This window comes from Rhodnius prolixus, unplaced genomic scaffold, assembly GCF_049639745.1.
Source record: "Rhodnius prolixus isolate KJV_2025 unplaced genomic scaffold, Rpr scaffold_7, whole genome shotgun sequence".
NCBI lineage: Eukaryota > Metazoa > Arthropoda > Insecta > Hemiptera > Reduviidae > Rhodnius > Rhodnius prolixus.
In genome coordinates, this window is record NW_027411582.1 from 5,581,413 (window position 1) to 5,598,717 (window position 17,305).

Consider the following 17,305-nt stretch of genomic DNA (forward strand, 5'->3'; position numbering starts at 1 on the left):
AAGAACGTAAAGTGTTTTATTCTCTTTGGTAAAGTGCGTATTCATATAATAATGCAGTGCAAGGCTAACATATTATTTACAATGTACATAATAAAGGTATTTCATTAATATGTAATAGATATGGAATTTTATAAAAATAAAGCAGCTAACCAATTCTCCTAGCCTTATTAAAGATAAAATAAACTGGCGCACATTAAACAAAATCATTAATTGTATAATCAACATGCCCCATAAACATAATCAAGCGAGTTACTGAACATTTGGCAGAACAAAATATTTCAGATAAGTATGGGAGATCTAATTAAAAAAAAAAACCTGAATAAATAATTTCTGTTATATCTGCAATGTAGATATACAAGTTGCTTATTCTATGCTTTAATGCGATCTAGATCTTTTCTTTTGTGACCTACAAACGTCGGTCTACATGCCTACTATTTTGAATTATATAGTGAAATTCAAATCATGTAGAATTTGTATGAGGACATTTTAATCCCAAACCGCGAGGAAATAATTCAACAATCAACTTTTTTTTATTTAACAAGGATAGCAATGTTACAATAATTCATCACGAATGGCCTTTCTTACATTTGAGCGAAAAAATCTTGTTTTTTCATAAGCCGTTAAACTCTATCCCCATTAACTTAAGAATTTAGAATCAACTTTATTTCACAAACTTCAAACACATTAAATTGGAATAGATTGTTATTAGATTGTTCTACTAATGAATCAACTTCTTAGGGGCGCAGACGGCTTTTCCTATTTGCCATAACGATTCAATTTTTATTTTATTTTTAACCTAAATTTTTTAATATAACAGAAATTTCTAAAGACAATGAAAAAACATCAAATAATAATTAAAATAATAATAACAAAAACTTGTTCTGCCAAGTTTTACATGATTAGTTAAAACACAAATCAACGAAACACGAAAAACAAAAAAAAATAAAAAAAACAACTAAACGAAAAAATCTAACACCAAAAGAAAAATTAGAATTACGTTAAAAGCGTCTATACAGAGGATTATGGGAGGAGATTATTAGACTGATATATTATATGTTGTTCTTTTTCTCTATTTCTTATTGTCTTTTTTAAATTATTATTATTATTAATTTAAACAAGTCAATCATTTTTGCAAATAAAAATACTTCCTTACAAAATGGACTGTATTCATCAGCTTCTGTATCGTCTGAGATGTAACACAAAGACACCTGTATTATAGCAACAAATTTGGTTTTGTGAGAAATCGAAAAAAAATTAAAAAAGAACAAAGGAAGAGAATTAATTTATTAATAATAAATTAAAGCTAATTAATTGTAAATTATATTAAAGTAATTTAAATAAAAATAGCAATATAAATTTAATCGATACATTGCAATAAGGTTTTAAATGAAGCAAAAAATAAAATGCGGCATCATTATTTAACAATTAATTATTAATTTATTGGCAACTCAACCCTTATTGCAAAAAATAATAATAATTATATAATAAAATAAATAAAAAATGACATTGGATTAATAAGTTAGCCCAGACTGCTTTCATTAAAGAAAAAAATACTAATTTGCGACAAAAGACACGAGTCCAACATCAAGACTTGAAGTTTTTGGAAAGGCTTAAACTTTCAGGGACTTAGAAGAGAGGCAGACTAGACATTATATCGAATATTACAGATAAATTATAAAATTTAGAAAACTTTGCGAACAGGCCTCATTTCTTATTGAAGTGAAGTACCTTTTTCTATCATCCAAACCCCCAAGCATTACATGAGTATTTTCTTAAGTAGAAAAATAAAAGAAATTTCAGATCTCTAGTTTGTCGAAGAAATTCCAATTACTACGAAACTCTGCACGCTGCTACGAAATTGGAAACTAAAAACTTAGGTACCCTTCAATCAGCCAGAACTGGCGTATCAACACTCGTAAAGATAATAAATGCGAGAATGAGGCAAGCAATTGCACTTCCAAGCAGAAATTTGCTCCAAACAGTAGCGTAAAGACTGGCTTTGATTTGAGGTTGCATTCAAAAGATGATTAATAACTCAGAATTACCGCCGCTGGCTTTAAAAAGTAAGAGGCTTCAGAGTGACAAAACAGAAACGGAAATCACTTAAAACTTTAGTTGAAAGATTACAGTCCTAGAGAGCGCTTTGTAGGGAAATTATGACCTTAAGGGTGGAAGATACTCTTGAAGATACACTCATGCAGTGGAAAAAGAGACATAAGCAAAATCTTCAGCAATGAAAAAAAAACAGTGGTAAGTTCTTTAAAAAAAGAAGTTTGAGGGTTTCCATACGTTTTACGGTAACCCTTGGTCCATTAAAAACCTACAACCTTGAAGTAAATATATGATAAACAAAAAAGGACTCAAAACTCAATTCTTTTACTTAGATTTCTTCTCTAAAATGTGACAACTCCAAGTAAGTGCAAAATATACCTTGGAACAGGTTCAAATTTCCATTTTTTTAAAGAATGATTCAACACAAAACAGAGCCATAACGTCGTCTTGGAATAGCGCTACATCTACCTCTACAAACACCTCTTAAGCCTCTATTAAAAGTTTCCAGCAGTTTCTAAAAACCTCAAGAGTTTTCTGTAGACTCTTTTACTTTTCATTTAGTTATATTTTAAATTGTTGTTTGTTTTCAAATTTATTTTGGAGTCTGATTTCAATTGGAATATTTTAATCTTACGTCATCAGCATCAGGTACGGCGAATGTAACATTCAATGGTTTGATAATATTATGCCTCGTTTTGAAATTGTGTTCCAACAGTAGAGGAGTATACAATACATTCTTCCATTGTCTACTCAGCACTATTACACCCTAAAAAACAGATATAAAACCTACAAATTAAACGAAACAGACTACTTGCAAAGGAATATAAATTAAAAAAAAAAGTAAAAAAACATTCTGATAAAGCACTAGAGTTTATTAAAGAGAAAATTAAATTTAAAAATATTCATGCAATAGAACTCATAAAATTTGAGTAGATTGTTCAAAATCACTAATCAACTTAGTCATTAATACAATCATTTTAATTAAATAGTAAATGTTAAATAATTTCTATTTCACCAAAATTAGAAATAAATTAAAATCTAACCTGACGCAATGTTGACAAATGTGGCAGATCTGTTTCCCGAAAATTATCTTCAATATTGGTAGTACTTAGCAATATATATCTTCGAAGAACACAGCAGAGTTGACATGATGGATCTTCTTGTAACGTTTTGCTCAACGGGGTAAATCTGCCATAGCGACTCTAAAACAAAAGTAAAGTAATCCTCTATTTTTCCAGGCGGTAGCGAACATCTAACTACCAATTAGGTATCGTGAACGGGGATGGAAGCACCTAACTATAAACATTTTTTTTTTACTAACCAACAAAAAGCCCACTTTACTTGTAGTAGTGAACTATAAATAAAGCTTAATGTTTTCTAATTCGTCTTCATTAGTAAAGTAATAATGGGAAAATCCACGAACTTTACAATTTCTAATCAGGCTAACAATTAGATTCAAACGCAATCAGTTTAAATTTAGTTTTTAATAATGAATTTTTTTTTCAGAAAGACAATTTTTTTTAAAAAAAACTTTCTAAAAATTAGGGTGCATTAAGAAAGTAAAAAATTTTTTAAAAACAATTAAGTCCTTATTCATCCTTCATTCCAAAAAAACACTTTAAAATTAATACTTGTTTTGATACTAACTTTGATAGGCATATGAATACTTTGGACGTCTAGAGCTTCAGCCATCAGGCAAGTTACAACTGCTGTACTTCGTCTATATTTACAACGCAACATGTGTACAACTCTAATGGCAAATCTATTATTTGGGTTCATCCATGCATTTATCGCTGGACTAGCTGTACTTAGTAGGTTCCAATCCAATCTGGAAGTGAAGATGTGAAAGAGTATGTGTTAGTTGCTATAAACTGAATCTTCTTTTCTCTTATTCCCCCAAAAAAGGAAGTATTTCGATTGCATCTAATCTGCACTGGAAATACACGTTTTGAGATCACGTGAGCCTAAAAAAAAATTAGTTTAAGAAAAGTGCTATACGAGTATACACTTCTTATTGCATCCAAGTAGATCTGCAACTTTTTTTTTTTTTAAAAAAAAAACATTTTCCAGAAATAATCAATCAAACACACTTCTTGGGAAGAAAACGACATTAGTTAACTTTAATCCAAGTGCTATTTTAGTAACTTTACCTTACATAAAATTGAAGAAAATTATATCGTAGTTTATCAATTCTTAGCTTAGTAAAGTAAAGTAATCGCCTATTTTTTCAGGCGGCGCTTAACGTCCAACTACCAATTTAGGTGTCGTGCACGGAGGCGACTAGCAAACATACTTTACTATAAACTTCTTTTATTAACCATTAAATAAAATCCAAGGCCTAAGACCGGGAATCGAACCCAGTACCACAATACATATTAGCTTCGAAGGTCTCGCCTCTAACTTCTCGGCTACCGTGGCGCCTAATTCTTAGCTTAGTGAGATTGGTAATTCTGGAAATGCGAGTTTTTTGAATACATTTTATCAATTCTCTGCCACTTACTGGAAAATGATTCAATCTGAACGCTTTAAACTAAGTATATTGAATTCTCAAGTAAGGACTATTATCAAATTTTGCTTAAAACTTCAATAATTACAAGAAGTTACGATTTCATTTTCAGGGAGCATTGATCAGAGTTAAATCAAAACTAACCACAAAAGATCCAGTGAAACTCTTACGATTTATGCGAGGATATAAAATGCAGTATTAATGCGTAGTAATCACAAAGAGAATAAATACTTTTTTGATGGTATGCTAAGAAGTTGTAGGTAATTGCAAATATCAACTAATTTTCCAAATCCCGGATGAAAATTGCAATGTCAATTTAAGTTTCGAAAATGGCGGTAGGCTAGACAAAAGCAAGGACGGCAAGAGCTTGAAGAACTAGGTTAGCCCTACCCTATGTAGTTAACTTTTGTATGTATTTGTAAAAAAATCAGTTATAAATAAACACTAATAATAAATTGAATAAACAGTTTGGTCAAAAATATCAAGAAATATCTGAGACTAAAAGATAATCGTACCGAGTAAAGTCGATTTTTCTGGTAATTGGTGTCCTAGGTGGAGCAGCGAAGTTAAACCATACCTGTTTTACGTCGATAACACATGAAGAAGCATTTCCATCTTTTCCATGTAAAGAAATAGTATTGTTTGCTCTGAAATATTGAAAAGTATACCTTAGATACACAATCAGAATGCATTTTTCTTTAAGTTTCCTTAAGATAAAACCCAGGAAAACTTGAGTTAAGGTTAATTTAGATTGATTCAAAAACTTACGTCGGTTCTGAATGACATTCTTGTTGACTATTGCTATCTGTTGGTGGTTGCTGAGTATTAGTATTAGCTTTTAAGCAAGTAGGGGTCATATTAGAAGGATCTGGTTGGGTAGCTGATGCTGAAATAAATTTTTGCTCGTTAAATTACATTTATGAGGAATATTCACCTGTTACGGATAATCTGTAAATGGAAATCAGGTTACCTGACTGATGTGGATATTCAACAATAACCGATTCTAGTTCTTCTTTAGATCGGACAGAGTCCGTGTAGTTCGTTTCATTTTCACCAGGTTGAGCTAGGGAGCCTTTACCATCGTCTGTTTCTTCAATATCAAATTTGGATCTATTGACAACCTAAAATGAAAAACTATTTCTTAATTTCTGATTTCTTCTAAATAATAAAAATAAATAATAATAATAATAATAATGATGATAATAATAATAATATATGATGCGCCAAAAAAATAATAATAAAATAATAATAATATTAATAATAACAACAACGATAATAATACAAACATATAAATTATTAGTCAATTACCTTGAATGAAACACCCTCTAAGCCACATTCAAACATGATGAAACCTAGTTTTTCGTCCGAAAGACCAATTAAAGCAGGGTCATCTGTTCCGGATAATCTTAGCTATAAAAAGAAAGGAAAATAATAATTTTTTATCTTCAGAAGTGTGAGTAAGTTAGAACCCAACACAGTTTTTATTTATTTATATACCATATTGTATTGTCAGCGTTGAAAATTCTTTTATTATACAGAAATTGTCCCATAAGATCTAATTTCAAAAACTCGCTTAGTCATTATAATAGGAATGTCTAATTGTCAAGTTAATAGTTGAAGGACAAAGGTTACTGGTCCCATGAAGTGACTTATTTGAAGAGAAAGGAAAAGGAAATAAATTTTAATAGATTCGTTCTTTATAAACATTTATAGAAAATGCGATAAGGATAATTATGATGCTCATTTTGATAATCCAAAATTTTGAGATTATTTTACATGTACCTTATAATTTTATAAACTTACCGGTACTTCTTCATGATTCCTGGTTGCCAATCGTGTTGCAAACATAACTTTAGAACAGTGACTTGGTATTGCAGTAATTTCTGCATCTTTCAACAGAGTACATTCATTGTGTAACCTTCTCAACTGGGCATGAATCTTACCTAGATTTTGTTTAAATTAAATTCATATTTATAAAAAAAAAATTCTATTAAACAAAAACCAGGAAGTGATAACTATTAATTAGTTTTTTAACTTACTTATATTCAGTGTAATTACAGTTTCTTCTTGTTGTTTTTGGGAAGTTTCAATATATACAGATTCTCCGGCTAGATCATGTTTAGCTGTGCTGGTTCTAAGTCCTAAAAATAGGGCTTTACCTGTTTTGAAGCCACTTTTTTTAGCACCGCTGGGTAGTACGGCCGGTCTTTCAAAAGTTTCAACTATTTCTCTAGTCTGCAAAGTTAATTTTCTTGGGTTAAAAAAGCTCTGAATTTTGAGAATGATAACTGCTAGATAGCAGCTATTTATTTACCTGTTTGCCACAATGAAAACTAGCCGTTAGATTGTCAAACGAAACAGCTAAAAGTGAGACACAGGTAAGATCACGTACATTATCCAACGCTGAGAAGGATATAACTTCTTCAACCACAGAGGCTTGTAAAAGAGCTATGTTGATCTGAAGAAAAAAAAAAATATCAATTTTGAAAGACTGTTTACCTCACTGGACAGCTGCTGCTTATAATTATTAACTTCTGACCTTAGGTAAAATAATAGTAGCCTGAATCTGTGTTGCTATACACTGTTCAATCACACAATGAGGTTGCTGTCCACCAGCTTTTGTAGAACTTCCACGTTCTGCTGTACTACGTTTACTCCCACCTCCTTGAAGCTGTGATAGATACTGATCCCGTTTTAATACGTTAGACGCTTCCACACGATCCATACAACTTAACGCTAACTTATTTATCACGCTTAATGGATGTAGGCTGGATAAAGTTGGTGTCACTGAATCTATAAATCTAAAAAATCCATAATAACTAAATATTTCGATGTGTAGTACAAAAAAGTTCACTACGTTCTCGGTGCTTTCCATAAATTTTCTACAATGCTAGAAAAACTAATTTTCTGAAAAAAAACAAACAAGCACTATTTTACAGAACCCATAAGAACATTTTTTCTACAACTATTACATCACTTTATTTACTTTTATTTTGCAGACTTTGTGCGCTTCCTTGGGTTCTTCACATACAAACTACTTACTTGGAATCAAACCCACAATTGAGACTTAATTGAAAAACTATAACCAAACGTGTCAAATTTCTTTACCAACTTCTTGGAAGACATTCTAAGTTACAAATGGAACTGAAGAACTAATAAACAGTACAATAATCAAACTGTAAAAAAGATGCCGCCAAGAAAAAATATGAATCCCATACTGCTCTCGCACTATTCTAATCCTTTCGTAATCTCTCGCCTCTCTTCCTATACCTGAAAATCCACCACGCTAATGGTCCGCAAATTGCCCGCAAAAGATTTCCTTTGGAAGTGACCAAGGAAATGGTTTATATGTAGTGGCTGCGATTTGGTAGTTTCTCCACGCGTTTTTTACTTGTAGTAAATTTTAGTCCACTAGTAAATTTCTAAATGAAATAAAAAATTATAATGAAAACTTTCATCTTAATTTTAAACCAAAGTTTTTACTAGATTTCTTGGTAGCCATTGGTATTTCTTCAAAATGCGATGAGCAGATTTCTGGATTGTTTTCCTCGACACAAACTAACGCTGGTTATTGTCCTACAAAAAAGAATCTAAGCCAGTTTGATTGATCCAGGAATCTCTGTGATCTAAATTTTGTCTAGTCTTTACTTCTAAGCGAGAACATCATTATTTCAAGTAATTATTGGCTTTCTATTCACTTCTAGGTCCATCTTTTACAGAGAAGGAAAGTCAAAGATAAAAATTAACGTTTTCGGTTCGCCACTATCAAATATCCATTGATATCCACAAGTGGGTCAGGGTCATTTTAACTAATATAATCTCAATAAATTCTACTATTCGCAGTTTGTTGCTCTATTTAAACTTTAATTTGACTAGTTTTCTCAGTTTTTTTTTATTTTTTAATTTTGTAAGATCGTTTCTTAATTATAAAATTAAACTACAAACCTTTGCAACGATTCAAGGACTAAAGGGCTAAACATGATGTCCACATCACCTTTCATCTTCACCACTAATGTTGTTCGCGTTCCTGTCTCATTTCTAATTGAAAGAAGTTCTTCTTGAGCTCCTGGAACAATTAGTAACGCTTCAAGGACGAAATTTTACACTGTAGTTATGTTATACATCAATTCAGTAAGATAGAAGTAGGCCTGAAAATTGAATGTCTTAAAATCAAAACTTAATTGAAATCTAGTATTATTATTATTCTTTGCTTATTCTCATTTAAAAGTGAGTTGGCAAGTTGAAAGAAACTTGTAGAAGTACTGTTCGAACTCCATGACAGGAAAACACTACTGGTACAGAGTCTTAGGATTTTGTTTGAAACTGCTAAAGCATTATGTACTCTGCCATTTCTGTAGACATGGATTTACTTACTTTAAAGATTATTATAGATAAGATATATAAATGAATACATACCATAATCAGTATCAGATTCATGTTTTGTTGAATCAGGCGGTAGAATATCCCAAGAATATGGATGTGTTGGTGTTTTTCCAAGTGAAGGAGGTGGTGAAAACCCTTCACGGTTTCTATTGATCATTTTCAAAGATGTAAATCCTTCAGTCAATGTCTCAAATTTTGGAGTAAATCTACTTCCTGTTTTTGTAAAATTTAATTTGAAGCTATATTTATTTCTTTTAGTGAATGTTAAAGATATAAGTCTAGATTTTTTTTTTTTCCTTATAATATCAAACATACCAACATATATTAATCTACCATCATCCGTTTTTTGAAATAGTGGAACAGTGAACGCCTCACATCCACTTGGAAATGAAGACATAGCCCAATTAGTACATGTTAACTGAAACATATAAATGATTATTGCTTTTGATTTTGTATCCTTTTATTAAACCATTTCATATAAATGAAAACATATATTGGGTTACTTTTTTAAATACTCTTAAAATGCAAGACCCTTAAATGGAACTATTTTACTGAAATCTTCAGCTTTAAATGGTAAAAAGTCATCAAACTTGATATTTTTACAAACAAAGTTTCTTAATGAAACTAATAAAAATATTTCTTTTTGGAAATTAAATTTTTAAACAAAAAATGAGCCTGAAGATTTTATGTTCAAAGGAATTAACTGAAAAGATCGTACACTAAATTTTAAAATGACTCATAAGCGAGCTTAATCACTTCCTTCTCCAAAGTGCCTTTAATAAAATCTCCATGGTAAAAGTTTCAAAAAGTTTTAGCTACTTATGAAAGTTTGTTCTACGTACAAAATATTAAGTCACAGCCGTTTTCGAGATAATCTCAGAAAACAAATCAGTAAAGTAGTACTGGCTAAAAATTGTCAAATTGTTTTGGAGGAGGTCCCCATCGGATAATGACACGATGAGTGCCATTTTAGTGTAATGTCAATAATATTTACACCTTCAATGGATTGCTAGGAATTTAACACCTTCAGGGCTCATCTTTTACAAGGATGAACATCCTGCGATAGCAATATTTAGTACTAAGTGTAAAAGAAAGAAAAAAACAAATCAATAAATAAAACATTTTGAGAACAATTACCTGCGATAGATGGTTCACGTAACTTGACATGAGTAACGGTGAATCCACGATTGGTTTATTAACCTGCATATGTAGATTTACCATTGTAAGATCTTCCTGGGAAGAAACAGCCGAAATAAATGAAGTACTTGAAATGGAATGTGTATCGGAGGAGTCAAGCATTACTGTTACACCATCCTATGTGAAAGAAAACATGTGAAAGTTGAAGTTTAACTCAAGAACAACTAAATTAAAGTAGATATTAATTAAAAGATAAAAAAAACTTGCCTGTGTTTCAGAATTTGTTGATTTGGGACTTACACCGCCATGACGAAACAATGGCGTAACTAGGCTGTGTTTCTGTAAATCTACATCGTTACCATTCTTCGAATAATCAATCTATATATTAAGAAAAACATAAAACGTTTCGTTAAATCTTAAAAGTATTTCTACAAACTCCACTTTAAGGTTATCAAAACCGAACCTGTTCGGTTCTATGTTGAGGGGTGTGTATTTCGTGATCACTTCGGTGGGTACATAGCCGCTGTATTGGTTGGCCATTAGCTCCTAATTGTGTTTGTGTTAATACTCCCCCACCGACAATGCTCATATCACTGCCAAATCGTTTTCTAAAAAAATAAAAATAAAATATTTTTTTTTTTTCTGTTTTGAAAGGTACGCAACATCAAAGGTCCTTTGCATAAAATAATAATAATCAGGTATGAACATTCACGCGATCTTCTCTATAATTCTAAAAGTGCTAACTTATCCAATTTGACATATCACAGAATGCCTAAAACGAATTCTCACTGAAAAATTAATCAAATACAACCTAGTAATCTATTCACTAAGTTCAGAGAAATTTTCTTTAAAAAAAAAAAAAATCTTACTGAAGATGCATTCGCGGTTTTAGATTGTATAAAAACTAGAAATTATATCACATTTAACTCTTCCAAAAACACAAAACTGCACATCATACTTAAAAAGAACGTTTAGAGAAATGCCTACCCATTCACTACCTCAACAGAAAGTACCACAATCAGAATTTTCCTAAAAAATGCTTCAAATGAAAATTGTATGCCAAAATGAATACCATTTAAATAGAGATTTTTTTTTTTTTTTTAAGTTGGAGACATTTTTGAGAAAGTGGTGGATCACTGACAACATAAATTCCACATAGAATGAGTTCCAAAAATCTGTCTATTTCGTTTATATCTATTTAATTGAATAAATAAACTTTACTTATTATCAGCACGACTTATTGAATGACGTAAGGACGATGATCGGCTGCCACCACCAGGTGGCAATCCTTGACTAGAATCTTCTTCAGCTGAGAAAAATGCCTCTGAATGGTTCTCACTACACATTGACGTAGTCCTTTGTACTAGCTGTTCCTGTAATGAATGTTCGGATTCAGAAGGATCTATATGGCCCTGGAAAATTATTATTTAAACGAAAATCAAGTATCACTTAAATAGTTAACTAAGCAGAAAAAATAGAATTATTGCAAACCTTAGCAATGGCACTGCTAATAAGTGCATTATATTGTTGTGCTGTTGAATTGAAATAATCTACTGCTAACTTTGAATCAGAAATACTAGATTTAGGTTGTGTTTCTGCTTCTGGTACGCTCAGTATACTTCTTGCTTTATCTGAAGCATGTAAACGGGAATCTGAATCCAATTTTGGAGGCAGAAGACCGGTTGGACTGGCATCAACCAGTCTAGCATAAGGTACGTCGCGGACCTGTCCATTTGTTGAGGACCTTTCACAACAAATTAATGTGGTTGTTATAAGAAAAATAATTGAAAAAATTACAGAGAAACAAAAGTTACAAATGAATTAAACTAAGTTTTTTTGGTTACATTTTTACATAATTTCTCAACTATTCAAAATTATCATACATAAGGTAAGAACATGCATTCTGATTAGACAATCTAGAAAAAAACTTTCTCTTACTGCACATTTTTGTTTCTAATATAACATTTTCGGAATATTTGGAGTTCAAGTTAAATTTTGTTCTGAGTGAATTATCATTAAGCTATTTTCAGTTCTATTCAGAAGATGATCTCTTAAAGACTCTTATTTCTGTCATACTTTTTAATTAATTTACAACTGCCTATTCGGAAAGATTAGAATGAAGGTCATATAGCGATGATTATCATGCGTTTAACTGCACAGTATGGTCAACTAAGTCCGAATAAGAGTAACTCAACTTATTCTTGCTTTCGTTGAATAGAATTCCAGTACATTGTACATTTAGCTTTTCTGTGAATTAAGAGATGAAGAAGACTGGAAGACGAAGAAAGCAGATAGACTAAATTCACTTGCTTCTAATTCGTAAGTAAACCGAAATCAAAGAAGAAAAGAGTAGATGGTTTGGAGAACTGTTTAAGATAAACGGTGGGAACCGTTCCAGCACCTTCTGAAGGAATGTGTTGTTGCATTCAAAGGAGTTCAAGATGTCTGGACAGTTTTATATGCAGTGAGATAGTCATCTAATTATTTGACAGAATATATACTAAGATTTTATGTTTTCTTTTTTCTTCTTTTTCTTTTTTTAATATTAGCTGCGGTAAGAGAAGTTATTACTCTGAATTTGTCTACATAAATTAAAACGAAAGTACTGACAAATTCCCCCAAAAAAGTTAACTGACTAAAACAAATTGAATCCACTAAATAAATTATTTAAGACCAAATCTTATTATAAAACAATATTAATTCTGCAAAATTATATTACATTAATTAGAATTAGTGAAATGCATATACCAAGATAAGTTAAGTTGTAAAAAGTAATAAATATGATTATTAACATATTAATTAAAATGCAGTCAATAAAATAATATTGAAAGTTCTAAATCATTCCAACTAAATTATAAAAAAAGACCATCCTAAGAAGGAAGATGTGAACTTATTGTATTCATTAAATTTTCAAAATTATCATTGCTTAAAAAACAAAACAAAAACAAATTTTATGCTGGAAGCAAAAAAGTTTCATCTTCCTTTACTAAATGAATTGTTCATTACCTGCAACGAAACTTCCAGAACATTTGTGGATCAAATTTATTTTGTACACTAAACAAAAAAATTAACAGCGAAAACAAATGCTCTAAGTTTCCGGCCTTTTAGAGTATCTCGAGGAACCCGGAAGCATATGTGACAAGAATCAGCCAATGTTTCTCCAGATGCTGACTGAGAGGCTTATCAAGAGAAATTTATAGATCGGAGAATAAACATTAATGGAACTGTTTCTTAAAGGAAAAAAAAAATGGATGGGTTCTGAAAGGGTTAATGGGAAGACCTTAAATAAGGTTTTATAGGCTTGGCTATTCAGCAAGTATTTCTTAAAGGCCTAAATCATAAATAATTCTAAATCGTAAATTTTGCTTGGATAAGAACTCCAAGTTCAGTTAGAGCAGGACAAAAGCTAAAATTGGCTAAATTCTTGATGAGCATCTCAGTTTATTTTTTATGAAGTTAATTTTTACAATTTATTCTAAGTTATTTTTACTTTGTTGCAGTTGTAGGTTTATTACAATGAACATATTCCTAAATAGCTAATTAAAAAAAATTAATTCACAACATCAGATATAATTTCATTTTTTTACAGACCTTTAAGTGAATTTCTTCATGTTTCACTACTTTCAATTTTTGTCATATTAAAATCTAAATGTTTGAAAAAACTACAGAATTTTGACTGTTTCATGATTTCTTAAGTTAAAGTTCGTTGAAGTTAAAGTTTATTGAAAATGTTGCAGTAGTGTTAATATTTTTTTTAAAAAAAGGGATGTATTTTTACGCCCTCTTAAATGATTACTTTTTTAATAGAAAATAAAAATGAAATGCAATACCTGTTAGGTGTGGTAGATGTATAAGAAAATCTACGAGGCTGATTAGATTTAATACTTGCTACAGGACTAGGTGTATCTACTTTCCTTCTATCCCTATGGTGATCCGTTACCGACCTAGATCTTTCCACTTTCATGTTCTCCCCAACTAGGGTGCCGGCAGCCGCTGCGTTGACTGCGCTAGCATGAACATGTAGATTGTCAACAGCGGTTATAGTTGAGGTTGTTGATGTAGTTGTGCTGACTGTTGTTGTATTACTTGATGTTGTTTCAGAAGTACAGGTACTGTTAATCTGTTAATTGACAACTTCACAGTTAAAAACAAGATCACAAACTTATGAACATTTTGTTTCTAATTTTCAAAATGAGTTTGTTTGTTATTATTATTATCTACTTCCTCATATTGCGGATACATTTGAGTTGTCCATAGAGGACTGATTTAGTGGTTAGTACGAGATTTACTATATCTTTAACCTATTGGTCTCAAGTAAAAAGATCAGGATATTGCTGAGCTTATTTACAGAAGGTGAACTAAATAATGCCACTTCTGAGATGTATGTACGATGGCTTAGTTTGAGAGTTTTTTCTTTTTTTGGATTTTAATTTTTGTTAGAGATTTTAGGTTATTCCAGAAGAGCTGGACGTTCTGCATACTTTAAAAGTATACTTTGTTAAATAAATTAATGCTAACCAACATTTACTAAAATTTTAAAGTTTTAAAAAATGAAAATATTTTGTATTTTTACCTTATGCGCGGTTGATCGATGGCTGATACTATCATTCCAGATGCCCACCGAATCGAAAATGTTAACATCATGCGAATTATACGGTGGTGTATGGAATACTAGTTGAGCTTCGTGTAGGATACTCTGTCCAAATCCGGGATCTTTACCAGTTTCATTGATGCTAATTTAAAAAATATATAAATATTAGTTTTCCAAAGTTTTGATCTCAATGAAACATAATCTTGTCTCACATTATCTTACCTAAACGCTGCAATATTTATACCATCTACAGCATCTTGTCTACTGGGTCTGAAAAATCTTGCACCATTGGAATTGCTACCAAAAAAACTACATCCTCCGATACATCCACACTTTCCTGTCTTCTCACCTGGCCATAACAACCACAATCGTCTAGTCCTTTCATCGTGTGTTTTCAAAAATCTGCCAATTAGTCAGTATTTTTTATAAGATATTTTCTATAGAGGTTTATTGTTAAGTAGATTTTAAAAAAAAATATTACCTATGTTGTACTAAATGTAGATTGTGATCAGTATTTGATAGAGATACGGCCGCTTCAAGTATAAGAGGACCAAGCGATACTGATCCAACTTCCAACCAAACATCTGGCTCGTTGCTGGATCTGGAAAAAATAAAACTAAGAATGTATTACGACTTTTTGTTAAGTGGAAAATCAGGATTTCAGTGCTTTAGAAAAATTTAGCAGCAAAACAGGTTTAACTTTTTACACAAAAATTGGAGGAAGTGATGAAAGAAGAGTACTGAGAAGGTTGCAATAAATGATTAGTTGAAAAAAAAACTTTAGTTCCGATTCTTTGTCTTGGAACTAAATTGTTCGCCATAAGGTCAAAGCAATAATTGGACTGTAAAGGTTACTTTTTTTATTCGGATGAAATGAGGAAAGACTTAAAATTACTTTCCATAAGGATTCTTAGCGATTTGGTAAATGCGAAATTGCTTAAAAACCTTAAAAACAAATTGAGATTTTCGCCGCGGTTTATAGAAAAAAATTGTATGCTTTAGAAGGGATGGAAAAAAATGTAAGATATAAGGTATAAATTTGTTACTAAAATTGGCTTAATAATAATGGTAATCTGAACAAAAAATCCCATGATTAATCCAAATGTGTTTACTTGTGTTGAGAACGACCACTTCCTGTTGTGTTCGTGGCAGATAAGTGATTAGTTACGATCAGCTGTCTAATTTTCACTTGAGGTATAACACCAGTTAATCCTGACTTTACTTGATTTCCATGTAGATTACAAGTAGAGAACCGTATTGGTGCTGCCTGTGACAATACATTAAAAAAAAAATTAGGTTAATTAAAAATAAGTTAATCCCTTCTAAATTTTAGAATACTTTTTTTTCTTCAAGCATCATGCAACTTACCCACAGATTAATAGCAGTTCCAACTTCAAGTATGTATAAATCTAGTGCATCCAAAGCTACTCTGACGAGTCGATATTTGATCTGATCAGGCGGTGGACAACGATAAGTACCATTAGGATCACTTTCCGGACATTCAACGGGTATTAGACCATGATGGCAAGGAGGTGGAGCTTTAGGCGGAACTAAACGATTTTCGCTGTCGATTGTTAAAAGTATAAGAGTTTCCATGCTTGTCATCAAATTATACAACTGTAAAATATTTTTAGAAAATAAATTATTACAAAAATGCAACACACCATAATTTGCTCGAAGCTCTTATTTGATTACTCACCTGAGGAGTAGTCATTTTTCCGCTAAGTTTGCCCAATTGAAGTTCTAAAAGCCAAGCATATTCTAATGTTTCTTGATCTAAACTTCTACCTTCATCACTAAACATGGCCTGTCCCCTTAACTACGCAGAAAAGAAATTGTAAAATATATATATATATTTTGGTAAAAAAACAAAAAGGATAAATCCTGCAAACGCTAACCTGGAAACCAGATAACATAAGATGTCCTTGTGCTAGATGTTTGTCCTTTGAAGGTCTAGTATTTACCTTATCGCTGCTCAAAAGAATTGCTGGTGACAGTAACAACTGAAGCTGGGTTTCCCTATAACCTTTTTTCATTTCAAATCCAAATCTTTCCAAAAGAATTATTGGGCATGGTGGATCTTTTTCAGTACAATTCTAAAAAAAACAAAACAAAATAAAAGTGATGAAAATAATAGTACCAATCTATCTGCACGACAGCCTATGTGAAATAATGCTTTGTTAATACAAATATTTGAAATTCAGCAAGATTCTGCTAGAATCAGAGAAATGCATAGACTTTAAATTAAAACTTGCTAATAAAGTTCTTACTTGCAGGATGAACTCGCTAATTCCACTCCAAATGATTTCTATGAAAGTCGGTGGTTATGGAAATTTCACAATAGGAATCCAATGTTTACTACTTATTATTTACTCATTTTTTTAAAAGTTTGGGAGATTCCCAAGTCATGTCATCTAAGGATGGAGGTCTTCAAACTGGGATGCATTCCTCTCCTCAGACTAATTAATCTATTTAAATCTATATTTAATTTAATCTAATTTTATTTTCAAATCTACTGGTAGGAGAATACCCATTTTCCCTTTAGTTTGCCGTATTTTCTCTTACAAAGGACACCATATTTGGTCTCGAATCATTTTTTAATTTTTAATCAACTTCCGTGCTTGTAACTTTGTTTA

The 17,305-nt window shown here is 31.3% G+C and overlaps 1 protein-coding gene across 7 annotated transcripts in view; it reads right to left on the reverse strand.

Annotated features, from left to right (window-relative positions):
* tweek (transmembrane protein KIAA1109 homolog tweek) overlaps positions 1 to 17,305 on the reverse strand; it is a 54,544-nt gene that overhangs the window by 29,014 nt on the left and 8,225 nt on the right. For 5 of the 7 annotated variants that reach the window (XM_074112902.1, XM_074112901.1, XM_074112906.1 and 2 more), the window contains exons 19-45: positions 16,568 to 16,765; positions 16,369 to 16,488; positions 16,038 to 16,286; positions 15,782 to 15,936; positions 15,151 to 15,270; positions 14,892 to 15,071; positions 14,652 to 14,811; positions 13,909 to 14,198; positions 11,570 to 11,822; positions 11,300 to 11,490; positions 10,542 to 10,686; positions 10,346 to 10,456; positions 10,079 to 10,255; positions 9,257 to 9,359; positions 8,975 to 9,154; positions 8,504 to 8,624; positions 7,098 to 7,359; positions 6,873 to 7,016; positions 6,598 to 6,793; positions 6,362 to 6,501; positions 5,867 to 5,968; positions 5,529 to 5,679; positions 5,327 to 5,444; positions 5,074 to 5,205; positions 3,700 to 3,880; positions 3,096 to 3,254; positions 2,687 to 2,818 (exon numbers count right to left, since the gene is read on the reverse strand). In XM_074112902.1, coding sequence (XP_073969003.1) covers positions 2,687 to 2,818; positions 3,096 to 3,254; positions 3,700 to 3,880; positions 5,074 to 5,205; positions 5,327 to 5,444; positions 5,529 to 5,679; positions 5,867 to 5,968; positions 6,362 to 6,501; positions 6,598 to 6,793; positions 6,873 to 7,016; positions 7,098 to 7,359; positions 8,504 to 8,624; positions 8,975 to 9,154; positions 9,257 to 9,359; positions 10,079 to 10,255; positions 10,346 to 10,456; positions 10,542 to 10,686; positions 11,300 to 11,490; positions 11,570 to 11,822; positions 13,909 to 14,198; positions 14,652 to 14,811; positions 14,892 to 15,071; positions 15,151 to 15,270; positions 15,782 to 15,936; positions 16,038 to 16,286; positions 16,369 to 16,488; positions 16,568 to 16,765 — 4,470 coding nt within the window. Of the gene's footprint in view, positions 1 to 1,153; positions 1,209 to 2,686; positions 2,819 to 3,095; positions 3,255 to 3,699; positions 3,881 to 5,073; positions 5,206 to 5,326; positions 5,445 to 5,528; positions 5,680 to 5,866; positions 5,969 to 6,361; positions 6,502 to 6,597; positions 6,794 to 6,872; positions 7,017 to 7,097; positions 7,360 to 8,503; positions 8,625 to 8,974; positions 9,155 to 9,256; positions 9,360 to 10,078; positions 10,256 to 10,345; positions 10,457 to 10,541; positions 10,687 to 11,299; positions 11,491 to 11,569; positions 11,823 to 13,908; positions 14,199 to 14,651; positions 14,812 to 14,891; positions 15,072 to 15,150; positions 15,271 to 15,781; positions 15,937 to 16,037; positions 16,287 to 16,368; positions 16,489 to 16,567; positions 16,766 to 17,305 lie in introns of all 7 variants that reach the window. The other 2 variants (XM_074112904.1, XM_074112903.1) reach the window with 2 other exon arrangements.